Raw genomic sequence first — 22425 nt, forward strand, 5'->3', positions numbered from 1 at the left:
GTTTTCAAATTAGAATAGTTCGAATAGTTATTTCTATGTGTAATTTCAAAATACTTGACAGTTTATTAGTTTTACAAACCCAAAGCTGTTTTCTTCCACCTGTGATCATTCTTTCCTCAAAGAAAATAGGTTTAAGTTTCATTTTAAGGTAATAAATTATTGTGAATCTCTAAAGTAGTAGTGGTCTGGCTACTTTTCCTAATTGATGCCATTGATCCTGGTTTAATTATATGTGGTTTGTTTATTTAAATTATGCATGTAGTCATCTTCTCACAGCAGTTATTCTGGGTGGCTCACAAGACATTTGAACCAAAATTAAAATACACCAAATGTAATCCTAAAATAATAGTAATAATAATAATAAAAGGAACAAGAAGATAACAAAATACAAAGGCCAGCAAATAGAAGTAGAATGACTATGGAAAAAGTAAATGTAGTACCAATAGTAATAGGTACCTTGGGTGCAATCACAAAACAACTGGAGCACCATTTGAACATTATCGGTATTGACAAACGCACCATCAGTCTATTGCAAAAGGCAGTTTTACAAGAACAGTTTACATCCTGCGACAATACCTCCAACACCATCAAGCATCCACAAATGCCTATCCCAAGTCCTTGGGAAGGACTTGATAGATGGACAAAAATGCCCAATCCAGTCTGAACATCTGGCTGACTATACGGTTAACCACATATACAATATATCTGGATCTAAAAGTAATCCAGTTTTGAGCAGCACAAACAGAGCTGGTTTAACCTGCTGGGCATCCAAGTGCCTGAGGAAATATTTGGGTCTTTAATGCTTTAGGAAAGCCCCAAACTGGGCCCATCCAGACCTGTGGGGGGTGCTGTCCCTAATGCAACCTTGTCTCTATAGAGATTCCTTAAGAAGGGAAGTGAATTTGACAGCATAGGAACTTTCATTGTTTTGGTGGGGAAGTGGGGACTTATTGTTTCCCACAGATTTTGTACCCCGAGTCTAAACTTGTTTACTTGGCATAGCATTAATTAATTCAGTGGACTTAATCCCAACATTGCAATCATACAATGCCGTTCTTAAACTGTTTTTTTCTACGCCTAGAAATTGTTTGCTTTTCTCATTTTGAATTAAGACTTTCTTGGCCAAAGAAAGTCTGAACTGTTTGTGTATATGTGTGTGCTTGCTTTTTAACTTTTTCTCCCCCTGCCACCTTCCCTCTACTTTTTGTTGTGTTTTCAAAAGCTGGCCAGCCTAAAGAACTATAAGCCCATTTTAGCAGCAAGAACCTCTCTTTGCATAGATATGGGCTGCTCTAGATCCCATCAATTGATCAGTGTCATCTAGTGGGGAACCAGGAAGCATACTTTTTATGACCCATATGGTAGATAGGGAAAAGCCTCCCTCACTTCACAAAAATGTGGATGGATTTGAAGTTCCAATTTTGAGGTCTGACAGCCATGTTCCCCTGTGGTCATGTGATTGTATTTTGGGGGCTTGGCAATTGTCCTACATTTACAGCCATTTGCAGCATCTCGCAGTCATATGGCCATGAATTATGACTCCCCCACCACCAGAACTGGCATTTACTCTGGTTTCTGGCAAAAAATACCCACTGCAGACAATGGATTCATTTATTGACTATGGCATTTGCTTAACTACCACTACAAAAAATGTCATAAAATTGGGTCAATTGGGAGCCTCGTCTTACAGCCATCAAGATATAGGTCAGAGATTCTGGGCTCCATTATAATCATAAACCAAAGACTATCTTTTTTTGGGGCGGGGGGATTAAAATTCCTCCCTCAATTCTTGAGCTACAGACATTGCTAGACAAAATGGGACAATTCACCGCTGCCACATTCTCATGCCCCCTTCACCCTCCAGCCACAGCCAATTCACAGCTGGCAGTTCAGACTCAGCTGGCCCTTTTCTGATGCTCCTCTACCATCAATGGACCCCCATCCCTTCACTTCCATTCCCCCATTATGGGTGATTCACAGAGGGATAATTATATTTGGGTGATTTGCCCCAAAGGACAAGCAGCCACGCCTCCCAGCAGCCAAACTGGGCTCAGAGGGTGGGTGTGTTTGTTTCATATTCTATCCCTTCTGTTTTAGAACTTTGGGGTATAAGTGGCATGCACTAGTGCAGTTGTATGAATATAATGAAGAGGCTAGCTCTGTTATGAAAATATGGAGAATTTGTTATCTTATCTCAGTCATACTCTTTTTAGTATAATACAGGATTATGGCCACAAAAAACCTGAAACTCTTCTTTAAAAAAAATCAGCTTAACTTACATAAACATGATGCACTGGTTTAAGCGGGACGTTTGCTAGCTAGACCTGTTCTTTCCACGTTAAATAAATGTTTGCTTCCTTGTTGGATTAAACTTCTTAGTTTTCATTAAGCATGAAAGATTAAATTTGTTGGCAGCTAAAACTGTACACAGATTTGGTATAGTTTGTATTTAATTATTTGAAATGTCCATAATACAAAATTTTATTTTTCCATTAATGAAATAAATATGATGTTTTCACTGTGATTATTATCCATCTCATAAGTATAAAAGTGAATCTTTAAATTTGATGTATGAGTTTTTTTCTTTTCTGTGTGAACAATGTATAATTTTATAATACGTTTCTGAAAAGAAGTAAGAATATATTTTGATAGTGAATGAGGTCTGGTTTTTTTTTTTTTTTAATTGATGGATCTTTTCAAAGTAAGACAACTGGAAATAATAGCAAGGATTGAAATCATTCAGGTGCTCGGTGTGCATTAAATTAAGAAATTATTGGGTAAAATATTATTCAATATACTTTGATCAATCAATCATTCTTTAGCAGTCCATGTTACATCTTTAATTTGCAGAATAACATGCTATTGCTTTGAAGATGTTCAATGTTCGGCTGGGAATGGCTTTTTATAAATCAGTTCAAAAGGTCTTTTCTTCCATCCTGATTTTCCTCTATAGGGATTATTGACAAAGACCTTCAAATTGTGTATGTAAGAAAGTTATGAATATAACAATAAATTCAAATCAGGAACTGTTGTTTTATTTTATTTTTCTGTTTAATCATGTTTAATTCTCAAAGACTGGATAAATCCCTGCACTTTTCTTGGCAAGGTTTTCAAAAACAATTTCCTATTGCCTCCTTCTTAGGGCTGAAAGAAAATGACTGGTCTAACGTCACCCATCTTGCTCTGTGCCCAACGCAGGTCTGGAACTCACAGTCTCCTGGTCTCTAACTGGATGCCTTAACCACTAGACCAAACTTGCTTTCAAGCAGTAATATAGACTTGCACAAATGATTTTCTACCAGGACAATTTGCCTCATAAGCTTGTATTGAGGATAAAATATATAACTAAATGCAACTCCACATTCAAGCAAAAGTTGGCTATTATGTGCACATTCTCAGCTATTCCAAAGAAGCTGTTTTTAAAATGTTAACAAGTTCATTATTATTTTGAGGCTAATCTGTGCATAGTTCTTAGTGATTGGCCTCAGCCTTCCATTACTTGATATTCTTCAGATGCATAAGGTTGCAAACGCTTGTCATTTCCAATGGCCGGTAATGATGATAGTTGGGTATTATGGCAGTTGTAGTTTAGTTTATTTGGACTCTACCAGAATGAGGAAATTCAGTTTAACTATTCTTAAGTTTCCTCTTAATTGAACAAAATTATAGCCAAATAATGGGGGCAAGAGGATGGTTACATAGTAGCTTTGAAGCATATTGATAATCAGGTTCTGATATTGATTGAAGAGTCTGTGTTGGGGGTGGGGCTTGTGTGGGTGGGTGTGCAGATAAGAGAGGCAGTTGGTCTAGTGCAGGGGTCCCCAAACTTGGCAACTTTGTGGACTTCAACTCCTAGAATTCTCCAGTCAGTATGCTGGCCAAGTTTGGAGACCTCTGGTCTAGTGGTTAAGGCACCAGACTAAAAACTAGATTTTGAGTTCTAGTCCCGGCATGAAAGGCAGCTGGGTGACCTTGAGTAAGACATTCTCTCTCAGCCCAACCCACCTCACAGGGTTGTTGTGGGAAAAAAGGGAAGGAGTTTTATGTATGTTTGCGATCTAGAGTTACTTATAAAGTAAAACAGGTGGAATTAAAAAATCTAATAATAAAATATGTACATTACTGACTACACATGCATTAAAGGCAAACATAAGATCCTATTCCCTAATTTTTAGATCTGTGCTGGGATCTTGGCTCACTAGAAAAAGCAGCTACACATCATGCCTTTATTAATTCAGATGCATCGAGGGTTTGCATCGAAATTAGAGAAGATTTCACCTATACCTTGTATGTACATTGTTTTCTGGATGAATAAGGATCCCGTGTTATCAGGGTCTAGGCTTATGTGGAAGCCATCTCTGTTTCATAATTGCAGACTTCACTATGAATGTGCAAGTAATTGTAGCAAGTGATGAGTTTTCAATGCATTAATGGGATGGAAGATTCTATTCTTTCCTTAGCTGGTGAAACCTCTCCCTATAATATTACCTCACACTTTTGATAAGTATGATGTAGGATTCAAGTAAATTTAAATCAATGACTATGACACAGAAAAAGACCATGATTCTATTAACTAGTATATAGGGTGTTAAATATTGGATTTAATACTTGAAATATTAAAAGCAGTGTGACCCTAGAACCAGTTGTCTACAGAACTGGTTGTCTTTGTATATGTAGTCAAGTTGAGTTGAGGCTGAGAACAATTTGTCAAAGATGTTTTACTGCAGGGTGACTATAATGATCACTTTAAACAATATTAGTTTTAGTTTGTTGCATATTGTGCTATTCTACCTAGAGGAATATGCTAAAATTATTTTTGTGGGTTTGATAACTTGGAGTGAAGAATAGTTTCATATTGGGCATTTCTACTGACCTGCTTTAGGAAATATTGTTCTCTTCTTTCAATAGTAGGTAGCTGAGATTGGATGATTTTGAAAAAGGTAATGCAGCCTTAAACTTAAGATGGGAGACCTCTAGGAAATGCCAGTACTTTTGGTTGAATTTATTTATTTATTTATTTATTTATTTATTTATTTATTTATTTATTTATTTATTTATTTATTTATTTATTTATTTATTTATTTATTTGATTTGCCAATTGTTTACAAGATAATAAGTATAAGTGTATACATAGTTGTGAATACATGAAATGGGTACATATAAGAAAAATAAAAGAAGAATAAGAGAAACAATAGGACAGGGACGGTAGGCACGTTGGTGCACTTATGCACGCCCCCTACAGACCTCTTAGGAAAGGGGTGAGGTCAATAGTAGACAGTCTAAGGTTAAAGTTTTTGGGGTTTGGGGAAGAAACTACAGAGTCGAGTAGAGTATTCCAGACATTGACCACTCTATTGCTGAAGTCGTATTTCCTGCAATCAAGTTTGGTGCAGTTAACTTTGAGTTTGTATCTATTGTGTGCTCTTGTGTTGTTATGGTTGAAGCTGAAGTATTCATTGACAGGTAGGACATTGCAATGTATGATTTTATATACCATACTTAAATCAGACCGAAGACGGCGTAATTCAAGGCTTTCTAGTTCTAGAATTTCAAGTCTGGTGGCATAAGGTATTCTACAACGAGTAGAGGAGTGGAGAACTCTTCTTGTGAAATATTTCTGGACTTTCTCAATTGTGCTAATATCAGATACGTAATGTGGGTTCCAGACTGATGAACTGTATTCGAGTATTGGTTTAGCAAATGTTTTGTATGCTCTGGTTAGTAGTGTGATATTACCAGAGAAAAAGCTACGTAGGATTAGGTTAACAACTCTTAATGCCTTTTTGGCTATGTAGTTGCAGTGGGCTCTAGCACTTAGATCATTAGAGGTGAGTATTCCAAGGTCCTTTACAGAGCTTGGGTCATCAACAAGATCTTGACTATTCAGCTTGTATTTTATTTTCTGATTTTTTTGCCAATATGTAAGACAGAGCATTTATTTGTTGAGATTTGAAGTTGCCATTTGTTTGACCATTCTGATACATAGTCAAGATCTTTTGTAGGGTAGCAGTATTGTCTGTGGTATTGAACAGCTTTACATCATCAGCGAAAAGAACGCAATTGCTCTTAATATGATCACAGAGGTCATTTATGTAGAGTATGAAGAGAGTTGGTCCTAGAACACTGCCTTGGGGGACACCACTATTGACAGGTACAGAATTTGATAGGACGCTCCCAATTTTGACCATTTGTTGTCTGTTTGCCAGGAATGCTTCTATCCAGTTATTCAGTTGTCCAGAGATACCATAGGATTTTATTTTTAGGAGTAGTTTGTCGTGTACCACTGAATCAAAGGCTTTACAGAAGTCTATGTAGATTGCGTCTATTGCTTTGCCCTGGTCGAGTTGTGTCGTCCATATGTTTTTGCAGTGTAAGAGTTGCAGATTACAGGATAGTTTTTTCTGAAACCAAATTGTTTATTGGAGAGTAGGTTGTTTGTCTCTAAGTGGAGGATGATGGATTGGTTAATAATTGATTCCATGACTTTACAGGTGACGCAGCATAAGGAGATTGGTCTGTAATTTTCAACTAGGCTTGGGTCTCCCTTTTTGAAGATGGGGATGACTGTGGCTTGTGACCATAGGTTAGGCAAGGAGCTGGTCCTGAAAGATTTTTCAAAGATTATGCTTAGAGGTTTGGCTATGGCAGTGGATAGCTTTTTTTAAGAAGTAGGCACATATTCCATCAGGTCCAATAGATAGAGATGGTTTTAGATTGCGTAGTGCTTTTTCAACATTGTCTTCTGTAAAATCGATATGTATTAGATCATTGTTGTTATCTGTGGTACGGCTAGGAAATACTGGGCATGATCCATTGCTGTTTACAAATACTGAGCTGAAGAATGTGTTAAAGATGTTGGCTTTAGTGGTGTCGTCGTTGCAGTCTTTACCATCAGGTCCTATCAAGGGTGGGATAGACCTTGAGTCTTTTAGTTTGTTGTTTACAAAATTGTAAAAAGCACGGGTGGAATTGGTGCTTAGAAGGTTTTCCAGGTGGCACTGAATAACAACAACCAAAACTACAGCAACAAGAAACAATCTCCACAAAGACACATCTATATGGTTAATAGAAGTTTCCCTGCCCTTTGCAAGTCAGAATTAATGGCTTAACCATTTTTTTAATAGCGTATATTTTGCTTAAGACATTTTTTTTAAAAACCCACCCTTATTATAAAGTTCATAGTTAATCTGGCCTCTTAAAAAGAAATATAAAAATATTTTGCCAATAAAGGAAATACAGAAAACCGGAGAGCATAGTTGCTGAAATTCTTTCCCAAACTGTTTGTTTACCAACCATCTTACCATAGAGTAACTATAGTCCAGAGGGCAGGAGCAACAGCAGAGAAATCTCTCTTCCTGGACCCCGCCAGCTGGAATAATTAGACTGACGGGATCGACAGCATGCTTCTTCTGCCACCACAAGTGGCATGGTCAAACCCAGTGGGTGAGAGGGTCCCTCAAGTAACCTAGATCCATGCCATGAAGGGCTTTAAAGGTGATCACCAACACCTTGAATTGCACCCAGAAGCAGACTGATAACCAATGCAGCTCATGGATCAGTGGTGTTACAGGGGCCACCCTTGGGTCCCCCCCAAATACCCACGCTGTCACACTCTGCACCAGCTGTAGCTTCCAAATGCTCTTCAAGGATAGCCCCATGTAGAGCGCATTACGGTAGTCCAGCCATGAGATGACTAGGGACTAAACGACTGAGCGCAGGGAATCCTGGTGCATCCAGGAAAGGCGGCAACTGGTTGTGCAAAGGCTCTCTTAGCCACAACAGCCACCTGTTCCTTGAACAGGAGTTTCCAATCCAGGAGAACCCCCAAGTCATAGACGGTGTCTTTCTGTGGCAGTGCCACCCCATCCAGAGTTAAATATGACAAAGTTCCCGTAGCCATTTGGTCCTACCAGGGTTCAGTTAAAGCCTGTTGTCCACTAGAGCCTCCAGGCACCGCGAAAGGGTGGCTATAGCATCACTTGGGTCCACCAGGAGTGGAAATATAGAGTTGGGTGTCATAATCAAGAAAATCATTAGACTTGGAGCGGGTGGGAAATCATTTTTCTCCTCACTGAATAATGCTTCATTCCACAATGAGTAGGAACAGAAACAAGATTCTTGTTATTCAGGAATCTCAAGAGTTTAAGGCTAGAATGTGAACTAGAGAGAACAATGCTATTGTTTTCATTTACAGTTGTTTATTTCTGGAATGACATTATTATGGAGAGAGTAAAAACCAAGCACATAAGCAAGCATTCTCATGGGATAAATAAAGTGGAGATAATTTACCAAACGATGAGAAAAATTAATAAAGAAAACAATGCATATAGTATACTCATCATGAAATGTTGATCTGTTCTGTCATCTTAGCTTTGCACTTACGATCAAAAACGTTGTCCTACAATAAACATTATCTCACTTTTTCAAGCAAAACAAAACGCCTCAGCCCATGCTTACATATACTGAAATAAAATAGAATATATTCATTTTATGCAACATCACGTCTAAGTGAAAAATATATAAATGGCAACTGCGAGAGATGTCCAAATTAGTCACCCAAGAGATTTCAGCCACACTTGGAATGATATTCCTTATTTTATATCTATATTATATATAGATATAGATAGATATTGATATTGATATATTAATTCCAATAGTAATGTTTAATTGTGTATTGACTTCAGTACACAGTGAATTGTGTACTTGAGTATAGAAATGATTCACAGGTAATCCTCAACTTACTACAATTTGTTTAGTAACCGTTCAAAGTTACAGTGGAACTGAAAAAAATGTCTTATGATCGTTTGTCACACTTAGGACCATTGCAACATTCTCATGGTTATGTGATCAAAATTCAGATGCTTGGCAACTGACTGATACTTATGACAGTTGTAGTGTACCGAGGTCAGTTCTTGTGACCTCCTGACAAGCAAAGTCAATAAGAAAGCCAGATCCACTTAACAACCATTTTACTAACTTATCAGTTGGAGTGATTTGATTAACAACGATGGCAAGAAAGGACGTAAAGTGGGGCAAAATTCACTTAGCAATTGTCTTGCTGAGAAAGAAAAAAAAATTAAGTTCAATTGTGGTGAAGGTCGAGGATTACCTTTATGCTATTAAATTAGTTCTTCAATGATGAGCCGGCCAGTAGCCTAGTTAAAATTCCAAAGGCAAAAAGTAGAAGGTGAATTCCAATGTGGCCTGCTTTTTCTCCTAAACACTTCCACCCACATCAGAGGAGTTTTGGGGGATGCTGTGGAAACAACACATGAGGAGAAGTCCATTCTGCCAGCTCTGTTCCAAGAGCATGAGGACGCATTTGGACTCCACTTAATCATATCACAATCATGTAAGATTGCTGATTAGTTGAGTAGCAAGTTTCATAATCCTTTCTGTTGAACCCCCTGAAGAAGCTTAGTAAGAACTATAGAATCCATGAGCGTTTGGTATATTATCCCCATATGGGATAAACAGGGGTGGGATTCTACCGGTTCTGCCCAGCTCTGTAGAACCGGTAGCTCTGAAGAGCAGCAGACATAGAACCGGTTCTATGTCTATGCTGTTTTGGCCCACCCGCCTGCCCGGGCTCTTACCTGACCTTTATTTCTAGCTTTTTCAACCTCAGCTGCTGTGCAAAGCACAGCTGCGGTTGAAAAAGCAGGAAAAAAGTGCTTTTTCAAACGCTGCTTCCCTGCACACAGCGCTGCTCAGCTGTCTAGGCAGCAAGCTGACGAAGATTTACACGCATGCGCAGCGTGCAGGGAAGCACATTGTAAATCACCGAACTGGTAGTTAACCCTGTCAGATCCCACCCCTGGGGATAATGAAATAGTGTCTTGTAAACTGTTACATGAATAGAAAAGTAGATGGTGAAGATTGGTCTATGATTTGAATGCTTGTCATAGAATTTCACAGGGCATTATTGTGTCACACTAATTTCCATGCAAGTAAACTGACTGTAGACTGGTTAACTTGGTTAAAGAAATTTATATTTCTTCTCTTTTTAGTTTGCTGTTTTGTGGTTCACAAGAGGTGCCATGAATTTGTTACTTTTTCTTGTCCTGGAGCTGACAAGGGACCTGACACTGATGTAAGTACATTGGATTTTTGTTATTTCATTCATTTTGCTGCATTAATTGTTTTGAAAAGTCCTTGGAACATTAGAATATCTTAATTTGTTCTTTTCTACATTGTGCCTTATAGATATGTTTTCTTTGGCACTGAATAACTCTGCAAATTAGGGACATCTATGGGCAAGTAATGATAGGAACAAACAGACAAACAAAAATAAGGATACAGAATGTGGAAAAGAGGATGCACAAAGGTTCTTCCTGGGATTTTCCTTGAAAGAGCTTCTAACAGATGTAGATCTCATCAGCAATAGCATGCTTTCTTTTAATAACAACTTTTCTTTCTATTTAATTACCTGTAGCAACTCTATCATGTATTTATGGTTCTGGAATGCCTGATATAGTGTATGGAGGCAATTTTGTCAAGTATAGGGAGTAAGTTACTCTATGACAGGGGTGTCAAACTCAAGGCCCATGGGCCGGAATTCCGCCCATGGGGTGCTTAGGTCTGGCCTATGGGGCCACCCTGGAAACACCGAAGGACCGCCCCACAGTGTCTCTGCCAGCGAAAATGGAGCTCTGTTTTCGCTGGCAGAGGGTTGCAGGAGGCCATCACAGTCGAAAACAGAGCTTGGGAGCCAGTTTTTGCTGGCACAGCACTTGGGCCACCACAGGAGCCCCCAGCACAAGTGACATTGAGCTAGCCATGCCCACTCTGGCCATACCCACACTGGCCTCTCAAGGTCAAACACAACTCTGATGTGGCCTTCAATGAAATTGAGTTTGGACACCCCTGCTCTATGACAATATGCTCTTTACTAAATGTATAAGAGCTACCGTATTTGCCGGCGTATAAGACGACCCGGCGTATAAGACGACCCACCACCACCACCGGAAACGCCCTCCAGAAATCCCCGGGGCTGCAGCGGCAGGGCAGAGTGCCAGGGGCCATGGGAAGAGCAGTAAGGCTGCAGCCTCGGGCGGAGCGAGGCGAGCGGGATGAAGCGGAAGCGACGCAGGGGATCCAGGAAGCCAGAGGCGCCTTCGCTGCGTCCAACAAGCCTCCGAAAGCCGGCAGTGGATATACCGGCGTATAAGACGACCCCCCCACTTGGAGGCATGTTTTTCGGGGCAAAAAAGTCGTCTTATACGCCGGCAAATACGGTAGTTAGTCACATCAAAGTTCTACTATAGCATGCTTTGGTTTGGCTTAGCATGAAACATGAAGTTATCATTATTTTGTGTAAATAATAATTTGCAGTTTAAAAAAAAAGACAATTTCACTCCCTAGAGATACATTAAGTGTCCAAACTCCATTATATCATAGCCTCTTCAAGCATAATTGTAAAATATTCTTAGTATGATTTCCCACTACAGTACTGTTTTTTTAATTGAAGCTTGTGATAATATAAAATACAAGTAGAAACTGCTAGTAAGGGAATAGGGGAGGGAAAAGTAATGGGAAGGGAATGCAAGATAAAGGGGAAAGGAAAAAAAGATTCACTTACAATTTTTTTCGTTGCAGTAAAATACAAAATATAGTTACAATTTCCACTTTTTGCATACACATTGAGTATATATTAACCATTTGTCTAGCAACAAACTAATCTAATCATCAAAATCTCAAATCAAAGTCCCCCCCCCCGTTTCAAGCATAAAGTACAGAAGCGATTTCCAATAGAAACAAGCTAGATACACCTTCTCTTTAATTAAAACAGTTAATTTTGCCATCTCTGCCAACTGCATAACTTTTTCCATCCTTTCTTCCATTATGGAAATCAATTGTAGCATTGTAAAATTAGAAACTCAGGCAGAGTGAAGTCCAAGTCCTATACTAGTGTGGACCCAAATATAACATAAAGAAGTGATATTGGTATTGGAGAAGGCTCCGATGGATAACTGCCTCCTCCTTGGATAACCAAGAAAGCAAATAAATACATCATACAACCAATCAATACTAAGTTCCCATTTGAGGCTCTTGTTGCATGCTTTATAGAGCTATGCGATCATTTACATTTAATAAATAAATAATAATAATAATTTGAACCTGATCATTTGATACCAACCTAATGATGCATAATCAGTGAACCAATGGATTGTATTAATTGGAAGTGGCTGTCCAGAATTTAATCAGAAATCTTGCTCACCTAGTGATACCACAAATTAAATATATAATATTTTGGAGACAGATCAGATGCTTTGATAGAGAATAATGTTTTTTTTATTTCAATGCATATATGAGTGACTTTCCTAAAACTAGAAATAGCAGTAAGCCATTCCCAGATAACAACCCAAATAGCAAAATGAAGTCCATTGGCTCCAGTGCCAAAGCACAGGTTCCATTTTTTAAAAAATAACTTTTCTAGCCACTCTATATAGTGAATTCTACAAGAGTACACCTTATGAACATAATATGAATTTTAGGTTACCTTAAATTTGATTTCTGTTGTTTTTCATCCCTGTTCAAACAATTAATGATAGATTATAGCATCATAAATAATTCCACTATGCCCAATGTTCTAAAGAAGCCACAATGTGCCTAGATTCAAAACCTGAGAAGATTCTATTTCTTTGAGAACTTCAAAATGTTTCAGTTTTTCAGATGTGTTCAAAGAAAATATAGAAACTTAGGTAGATACAGCCTAAGTCAGTGTTGGCAAACCTTTTCAGCACCAAATGCCAAAACTGGAGCATGCACGTGGGCAGGGGAGCACCAGAAACTGGAAGAGCGTGCGCTGGGGAGCTGCTCTTTGGTTTCCAGTACTCTTGCACACACGAAGACTAGCTGACGGAACCCAGAACAGCAACGGACGACAGCTGGCGTGCCCAGAGAGATGCCTCTGCAAGACACTTCTGGCACACGTGCCGTAAGTTTGCCATCACAGGCCTAAGTCTATCATTCTGAAGATAAGTCAGCCACAATAAACTATCAAGTTCATACAATGAGGCTTTTCTAGACTTTATTACTAGAATGTTAAATGCTGTGGACACTCAAGAATTCAGAAAGCAGCTTAGTGTCACATGGAGACTTCTGTTCATGGGGGAGTCAGAAATATTGTGCGTTTATGGATCTTCACTTATCTCTGAAGAGGCTTTCAGGATTTCAACACAATATTATAAATCTTTACTTTTCCGTCAATCCCAGGATCATTTCTTTTAAATCTCAAGTGAATTCAAATGGTATTTATGTTGACAGTATCACAATAAGTTGATCAAAAATTAAGCAGGTTTTGTTTTTCAGTTTTGAACATTGTTCTCCGTCTGGCAACTTTCTTACAGAAAACTCTTTCCAGAAGATACAGAAATATAATCTTAGAGAATTTTTTTAAAAAATTTGCAGAGCTATACTGGAAAAGCATAGGAAAAAAAATAGTTTTGTTAAAAGTTGCAATGCCATAGGGGAGGATAGACTTTTGTTTTTGCTTATTTATTTCTTTTTATTGCCATCTTTATTATTTTTACAAATAAGGTGGTAAGCATATCCAACATAGCTTCCTCCTTTTTTCCCCACAACCACCATACTTTGAAGTGAGCTGGGCTAAGAGAGAGTGAATGATTCAAAGTCACCCAGCTGGCTTTTATGGCTAAGGCTCACAATGTCCTGCTTATGCTTATATGCCTATGCTACAGGATACCTCCAATTCTCATCAACAGTTAATTAGTGCAGGTTTTCATTTCTGAATTGGGTCAACTGCTTGCTTCCCATGATAAGACAAGCTATTTTGTGCACAGTGTTCTCTTAGGAAATGATATTTATAACTAAATCACATTTAAAACTGATCTTTTCAATCCACTCCAAGATTCCTATTGAACAAGAAGGCTCTTTAATCCTTGAAAAATATTTGATTTAGTTATTTCTCGAGCAACTCCTGGCATGTTGGCTTATTAGTTAGTTAGTCTGTTTTTGTCAGATTTGTATGGCTGCCCATCTCATAAAAATTTACTCTGGGTGGCATACAACAATCCACATATATAAAACAATCAGTATGAAATATAAGAATTGGTATTAAAAGATAAATATTACAAAAACAAAATATACAAACTCTACGCAAAGAGAGAATAAGAATAGCCAACTCAGCAACAGAGCCATCTAGACATGTCTCAAGAGACTTCTGGAATATCAAAAGGGATAGGTTCCCCTCGCACATACGTGCTAGTCCTTTCTGGCTCTAGGGGCCGGTGCTCATCTCTGTTACAAAGCTGAAGAGCCAGCACTGTCCGAAGACATCTCCGTGGTCATGTGACCGGCATGACTAAACACTAAAGGTGCACGGAACGCTATTACCTTTCCACCAAAGTGGTCCCTATTTTTCTACTTGCATTTTTACATGCTTTCGAACTGCTAGTTTGGCAGAAGCTGGGACAAGTAATGGGAGCTCACTCTATTATGTGGTGCTCGGGATTAGAACCACCAAACTGCCGACCTTTCTGATCGACAAGCTCAGTGTTTTAACCACTGAGCCACCATGTCCCTTTATCAAAAGGGATGGAGATATCTAATTTCAGGGGGAAGAATGCTCCACTAGAGTCAGTGAAAGTATGTCTCTTGGAACCCATCTAAATGTAGATCCTTAGCTGACAGGACCTACAGCACACCATCTCTTCTTGCAGGAGATTTGAGGCTCTGCATATATTTTTGCAGGATTGTATTGTCTATTTATTGGTCAGCTTGCAGCCTATATTATTTTTTATAAAGTGTCCCTTTTGATAAGAAGTATATTCTCCAGGTTGGCTGAGCTTTCCTTTGCTCCTTGCATAATCTGATATAAAAAGATGGCTTGAACTATGAGCTATGTGGCTGATTAAAATTTATGCATTATTTATACATTAAACAAATGTAAATGGCCACACACATCACACCTAGATGACATCAAGAGTTTACAACATTTAAAAAGCCATAACTTAAAAACCTATAAGCACTCCATCCCATACCCCCTCACTCTCTATGGCAGGGACAACACAATCAAGATAAAAACTTGATCATTTCCATCTCCATTAGTAGTCCCTAACAGAGGTGGTATTCAGCAGGTTCTGGCCAGTTCTGGAGAACCGGTAGCGGAAATTTTGAATAGTTTGGACAACCAGCAAATACCGCTTTTGACTGGAGATTTTACAGTATCCTTCTGCCACGCCCACCAAGCCACACCCACAGAACTGGTAGTAAAAAAATTTGAATCCTACCACTGGTCCCTAAGCCTGCTGATAAAACCATACTTTTATGGCCTTTTGAAAAAGCAATAGGGTGGCAGCTGGCCATACCTCAGCAGGAGTGATATTCCATACAGAGGACGAACAACAAGATTAAAATTAAATTTAAAACATTAAATTTTTTTTAAAAATGGTAAATGCCAGTAGTTACTATATTGTAAGTGGCTTTTAATTGTTCTATGATTGTTCGATGCTCAGAGTTCCTTGTCTGAGAGGAACAGCTAGAGAAATTGACTTAATCAATAATAAATAAATAAACAGACGGTAAAAATTAATTCCATTATTTTAGAATTCTGTTGTACCTCTGTTTGCTTGAGATCACATGGTTTCGTTTCAAATAGCTATTTCATTTAAAAATGAGCTTTATTAGAACTTCAATTTTGATCCAATTCATGATATACTAGCTTCAGCATGACATTGTATCTATGCCTATTACCCTCTTAATATTTTTAAATTAGTATTTTATGCAAGATGTATATAATATTAAAGAAGATTTTGTTGCTATGGAAATTGGGGAAGAATGGTTCATTTTGATATATCTTCATACACTGTTAAATTACACTGTGGAGCTGAATATTTAAAATCTACTTCATGTGGCAAGAAACCTTGAAATTATCTTCAGATGAACTACTTTTCCAATACTTTGCAGCTATATCCTGAGCAGTGGTGGGATTCAAATTTTTTTACTACCAGTTCTGTGGGCGTGGCTTGGTGGGCGTGGCGGGGGAAGGATACTGTATAATCTCTAGTCAGAGGTGGTATTTGCTGGTTCTCCAAACTAAAAATTTCCACTACCGGTTCTCCAGAACTGGTCAGAACCTGCTGAATACCACCTCTGATCCTGAGGTTTTAGAACATTATTCCCTGAAGTTAAATGGCACAAATGGAATATCTTCTTTGCTAATACAATCTTCCTCAATCTGGTGTCCTCCAGACATCCTGAGGTGAAATTCTCAGGATTGTAATAGTTGGAGGGCATCAGAATGGAAAAATATTGTTTTGTGAATTTTGTGGCTATCGTGCATTTCTCAAAGCACTCTTTTTTTCAGCCTCTAAAAAGTCCCTCCCTCCCTTGGCCTAGACAATTTGAATTTATAGCTTTAAAATTACAAATGTATACTTTTCATTAAAATAAACAATTATATTTGTGATCAGTTATTTCAGGATAATTCCAGTATCAAAAAAAGCCAACCCCAGGTTCTTCAAACATGAGGTTGGTTACAGGTAGTCCTCATTCAGCAACTGTCTCTTTTAGTGACCATTTTAAATTATGACAGTGATAAAAAAAGGAACTTGGTGACCAATCCTCACATTTATGATTTATCAGGTTTGTAAAGCAAAGGAAAGCCGAAGCAAGATCATAAACATAGTTGTGGTTTCACTTAACAACCACTTTGCTTAACCAGGTTGCTGGTCCCAGTTGTGGTTGTTAAGCGAGGACTGCCTGTATTTCCTTAAACATTCACCACTGAAGCATATCAACCACTAGGTTTGTTTACGTGAGGTTTTTTGCTGTTGTATGCAAGTGTATGCAAATCCTTTGAGGAATATGAAATTACACATAAGATTCGCAGTTGCTGCTATTTAATAGCACCATTTGGGATATAAATTACAGCAAAAAGAGTAGGTAAACTGTCTGAAACACTAGATAACAATTCCTCTTAACCAATAAACTGCAAATGATTATTTCATACTTAACTCCTGAAATAGAAAAAGTAGTGACTGCACATTTGGCAAAATGCATTTCCTTCATTTTTATGCAACATTTTACTTGTCTCCTAATTTGAAAGTGGTTTCTATTGAATAAAACTCATTCCAAACAAAACTGGGCCAGTCATATTTACCCAAAATGTCATCTCTGAGATTTTCAATGTTGTCTCTAGCTTACCCAATAGGAAATTAGAATTTGAAGGAAGTATATGTTTCCCAGGGCAATTTGACACCCCCCTCACACACACACTTCCCAAAGAACCCCTGATCCTTAGCACCAATAATGTATATAATATTAAAGTTCAAAATCTTTGCTGATAATCAAACAATGTGGATTCTGTGCAGTGACCCACTTTATCTGTGCTCACAAGTTTTTCAATGCATTTTTCTTTATATTTCTCTTTCCTTAACATAAGGAGGTTGCATCGGTGTTACGTGTGAGAATTATATGTGAAAATTCCTATAGCATGAAGAAGCCTCATTTAAAACTGTTACTTGATACAGGGAGTCCTTCACTTAACAATTATTTGCTTAGTGACCAAAGTTACAACGGGCACTGAAAAAGTGACATATGACCAGTTTTCACATGATCATTGCACATCCCCATGGTCACATGATCAGTTTTCAGGTGCTTGGCAACCAGCAGATATTTATGATATGTGATCCCCATTTGTAACCTTCCCAGCCAGCTTCTGACAAGCAAAGTCAGTGGGGGTTCACAGCCTGATTTGTTTAAAGACTGCCTGATTCACTTAACAATTGCGGCGATTTGCTTAACAACTTTGGCAATAAATGCCATAAAATGGGGCAAAATCCACTTAACTGCTTTCTTAGCAATGAAAACTTTGGGCTCAATTGTCATAACGTGAGGATATTCTTTAAAATAAAAACAAACTTAATAATTTTTTTTTCAAGTTTCTTACTCATCTTTCCTATTCAAATCTTGAATGCTTCCCTATTCTGTTCAATACAGAAACAATTTAGTCTTCTTATATATGTGAGAAGCAGAAACATTTAAGGAGCAGTATGATTGTGTGGTAAATATAGGCAATAGTAATTTCAAATAAGACTCACAGCGTCTCTTTTAAGGTTTTTGATAAAATTCATTAGTGCCCTTATAATCTAAAATTGGGAGAGATTAATTGCTAATCAGAGCGTTGGAACTGTTATAACTGTAGCAATACACCTAATAGTGGTACCAAAAAAAAAGGGTAAAAATTCTGAAAGCAATCTGAACATCTGTTAGGAGAGGATGATGATTAGTTGTTCAGTTAGCTGATTATGGCCTTCTTCTTGATTGCACTTTGTATGTTGTGCCTGTCCTACACTTTTACAGAAAGTGGTGAAGTAACTGAAATTATTCTCCTGGGTTGGAATACCTGAAGTAAAATTATATGTATTTTTGAAAGTAGGGAATTCTTTTTGTAAGACTCATGCACTTCTATATACTTGATTAAACCTAATGAATTTTAAGGCACTGAAAATTGTTAGAACAAGCAAACGAACTTCCTGCCCTAGAATTTTTCTGTTAAATCAAGATTTTACATAGATCATGATTTCAAGCTAAATAATTTCTAAATGATTTTGCAACAGCATTTCTTTTACCCAGTTAGTTTTGTTTCATTATGTCATACACCAACTGAAATACACCATGTTGAAACCAGAAACTTATAATAAATGGCAAACATAGGAGGATTACATGAAGCTTTTTTTAAATTAGGTAGCTTTTCCTGTTGCGTGTCAGAACTATGTGATTCAAATAATGACAATTTAATTTCAACTCTTTTTTTCAGTAAACAGATGTAATTTGGGATAATCTGAGATTTAAATGGGATTGAGTGGTAAACTCTTGAACCAGTGCTTTTTAATTTTTTTAAATGTTTCATAATAATTAACTTCTGCAGAAGTTACAGTTGGACCTTCATCTGTCTCAGTTGCTTCTGCTTGACCTGCACAGTGTGATAGTAGATAGGTGATAGTAGATCGGTCAATTCATAGATTAAGTGAATTAATGGAAGAGCAATAGTACTGAATTGAACAGCTCTGTTTCTTGGATAAAAATGAGCACCCATATTATGATAGCAGACCCAAGTGCACTAGGAATTGCAGGTCTATCAGTGTTCACCAATCCAAGTAGTGCATTTCTCTTCCCCTTTATGTTTTTACTATATGGGAGAGAGAGAACCATGGGAATATGAAATATGTTGAATAGCAGGGTATGCATCCTTTGGGCCACAAACTCCATTTGTGCAATTGTATTTTTGCCATTGAATTGATAAGATCGCATCGCAGAAATTCAGTGGCAAAATTTGATGTAGGAGGGAATGGAAGAAATTTATTTCCCAGAGTGCCATCTTAGGAGAATTATGGAGGGCATATATCAGATTTGGGTATCCCAGAGATCTGGGTATCCCACCCTCCTTTTTTTTAAACTAGAACATCAAAAGCAAATTTACCAATAATGATTGAGAAGTTTTAACAAGGTGTCAGAAATTAATTTGTCACAAATTTCTCATAGGACTTTTGTTTTTAAGCTGAGAGGAAGCAGATGGAGGAAACAGTTACAGCTGAAAAACTTAAGAAAGAGTGAGAACTAGAATGGGAACTGGTCACTTGTCCCTTCTGATCTGTCCAAAATCAAATAAAGAAGGAAAGGGTGCCAAGGTCTTTAGTGTCAACATGAATCAAAATAAATAAACACCATGGCAAAATATAACTGTTTGGAGCTTGTTAGATGAAGGGGTGAAAGGATAAGCAACTGATGTCAGGAATTCCAGAGGAATCAGGTGGAATATATCCTCACAAGAATACTCTCTTGAGGAAATTTCAAGGGATCTGTGAGCTCAAGGCTCTTTGACTAAATTTGCTTTGCTAAGCCTTCCTCTGGTCACAATTGGGGTCATGTGATCAGCTTTTGCAATCTCCTGACAAGCAAAATCAATGGGGAAGCCAGATTCATTTAACAACCTAACTTAACAACCACAGTGATTCACTTACAACTGTGGCAAGAAAGGTTGTAAAATGGGGCAAAACTCACTTAATAATGGTCTTGTTTAGCAATGGAAATGTTGGGCTCAATTACAGTCGTACGTCAAGGACTACCTAAGAATTATTACTATTCATTTTTTTTTCTAGAATATGGATATATGTCAGTGTGCAGCCAGTGTTTTTCTACCATAAGATAAAATCCTAGTCAGGCATCTCTGAAGCACCACATAAACTTAGTGGAATGAATAAATAAACAATTCAACCATTAAATGGGATAACTTTTCAACTCAGTATTGACAATAAATTCTACTTTTATCAGACAACGTAGATTAGAAAAAGACAATAGCATTTTTAATTTAATGGTTGCACATGTGAGTTTAAAAAAAAATCAAAAGCCCTTTTAATGCTGAAAGTAGGGAAAGCTGCATCTTTTTTCTGCTCCCCATAAAGAGTACTATCTCTCTTCCCTGAATCTTTGTCTGTATCTACTGTAGTTACCAAGGAAACTGATCACTGACACAGTTTGTTGAACAGCATACAGCAGGCTCCCTGAACTCTTTCTGATCCTTAATATTTCTCATAGCTTTTCCTTGAAAGTCCCTTGTTCTCCTAAACAAACCTTCCAATCTTTTTGCTTAACCATTTCTATGCAAACACTACATCACATTGGCATATTTTATTTTGTATGATTTACTTTTTGCACAAAAAAGTACACATGATGCACACCCCAGGTAACATAAATAGCTTATCCTGGATAATATGCGAATAGTCTTAGTCAATCCCTAAATTTTTGTCTGCCGAGGAAGCTGGTGTGTACCATATGCTACTTTCCATCCATCACAAAAGTTGGTGTCCTTCAGTTGTGTTAAATTTTAGGTGAATATGACTATAAGGTCTTCTTATAATTACAAGTATGGTATATTGATCTGTAGCTATAAAGACAAATATATAGCATAACTATAAAATGGTTAGTAAACAGCTTTCAGACTTGAGGATGGTAGCAAATTAATCCTAATCTGCACTTTTTAAGTTGACATTCATCTTGCTTCTTCTACTGTGATCAGGTAGATTGAAATATTAATATTCACAATTTGATTCTCTATCCAAGAATATGGTTTCTAAAGGCAAAACTAGCTTTACATTCTTTATGCTGAGGGAAATGATATCCTGTATTAAAACAATGAAATGTACATAGCCATCAAAAGACAATTCACCAATTATTTTTACCATGGATTGTTTAAAAAATATCTATGTTATTGTAGATAGTTCAAGCAACTCCCTATAATTACACTTTCTGAGAAATCTTAGATGCCCGGCTTCAGGAAGGCTGAGGTAAAACTCCTGTTCATTGGAGAGTCACAAAGGAAGAGTGGCTTTTTAAACCTTTGGCTTTTGCTTTAGAAGCAATAAAATGTTTTATAGTCCCATACTTGTAGGATAAATGAACACGGACAGTTTTTCTAAATGAGTTGGTTACAAACATAGGGCAGCAGAATAGAAATGAATTGAATTTGCAATAGACAGAACGAAAGCTGATGATTGCCTAGGTTCAAAGAAGCCTGAACAGGGTTTTATCTCTGGGGAAATTATACAGAATTTGGAATTGACATGGTATCTCTATAAAGATAATTAAAGTGAGTCAGCTTTAGAAAGATTAAGCATCTAGAAAAGTTAGAAGTTTCACTGGGTGAATTTGGTGGTACTTTCCTTAGTGCATGCTTATTATGCATATGGCAGTTGAATCAAAGGGAAAGTTGTCATTTTGTTGACTGTAGGAGAAATCTTATGCATGGTGTGCTGAGTCCACATAAGAATGAAAAAGCAAAAGTAAGGGAGGGAGGAGGTAAGATTTATGGGACAGAAAGAAATTTGTTGTACTTATTCTTAGGCTATTTATTTTGGGAGGAATGATAAAGTTGCTTTTCCTTTCTACATTGATAAGGCTTTGCCTTTCTAGAAACAAATGGTAGATAAAATAAAATGGCAATTTCAAATACTATTTAATATATTAATAAATTATACACCCATATCTTTCAAATAGAGAACCAGTTTGATGTAGTGGTTAAGGCATCAGTCTAGAAAACAGGAGACTGTGAGTTCTAGTACTGCCTTGGACATGAAGCCAATTGGATGACCATAGGCCACTCACTTTCTCTCAGCCCTAGAAAGGAAGTAATGGCAAATGACTTCTGAAAACCCTTGCCAAGAAAACCGCAGAGACTTACCAAGTCAGTCTCTAAGATTCAGACATGATTGAACAGAAGAGAACAATTAATCTTTGAGATGACCATAATCTTTCTGTAATGTTTATTTATACATACATATCCCTATTGAGAAAAGTTCCTTTTTAATCTTAATTAAACACTTTCATGTAGCTAGTTCTTTCCCTTATTACCTCTTGCTGAAGGAGCAGCTGATTTTGATAGACTGAAATAAAATAGTGATG

At 37.5% G+C, this 22425-nt stretch overlaps 1 protein-coding gene across 3 annotated transcripts in view; it reads left to right on the forward strand.

The window, feature by feature from the left end:
• The window catches only part of PRKCA (protein kinase C alpha), a 191809-nt gene that overhangs the window by 88857 nt on the left and 80527 nt on the right, over positions 1-22425 (forward strand). For all 3 annotated transcript variants that reach the window (XM_087956096.1, XM_087956094.1, XM_026678784.2), the window contains exon 3: positions 10011-10093. In XM_087956096.1, the coding sequence (XP_087812222.1) occupies positions 10011-10093 (83 nt within the window). The remainder of the gene's footprint in view (positions 1-10010; positions 10094-22425) is intronic.

The sequence above is a fragment of the Notechis scutatus genome, chromosome 2 (assembly GCF_049901735.1).
Source record: "Notechis scutatus isolate UNSWTSFEM ecotype Mainland chromosome 2, rNotScu1.2, whole genome shotgun sequence".
Taxonomy (NCBI): Eukaryota; Metazoa; Chordata; class Lepidosauria; order Squamata; family Elapidae; genus Notechis; species Notechis scutatus.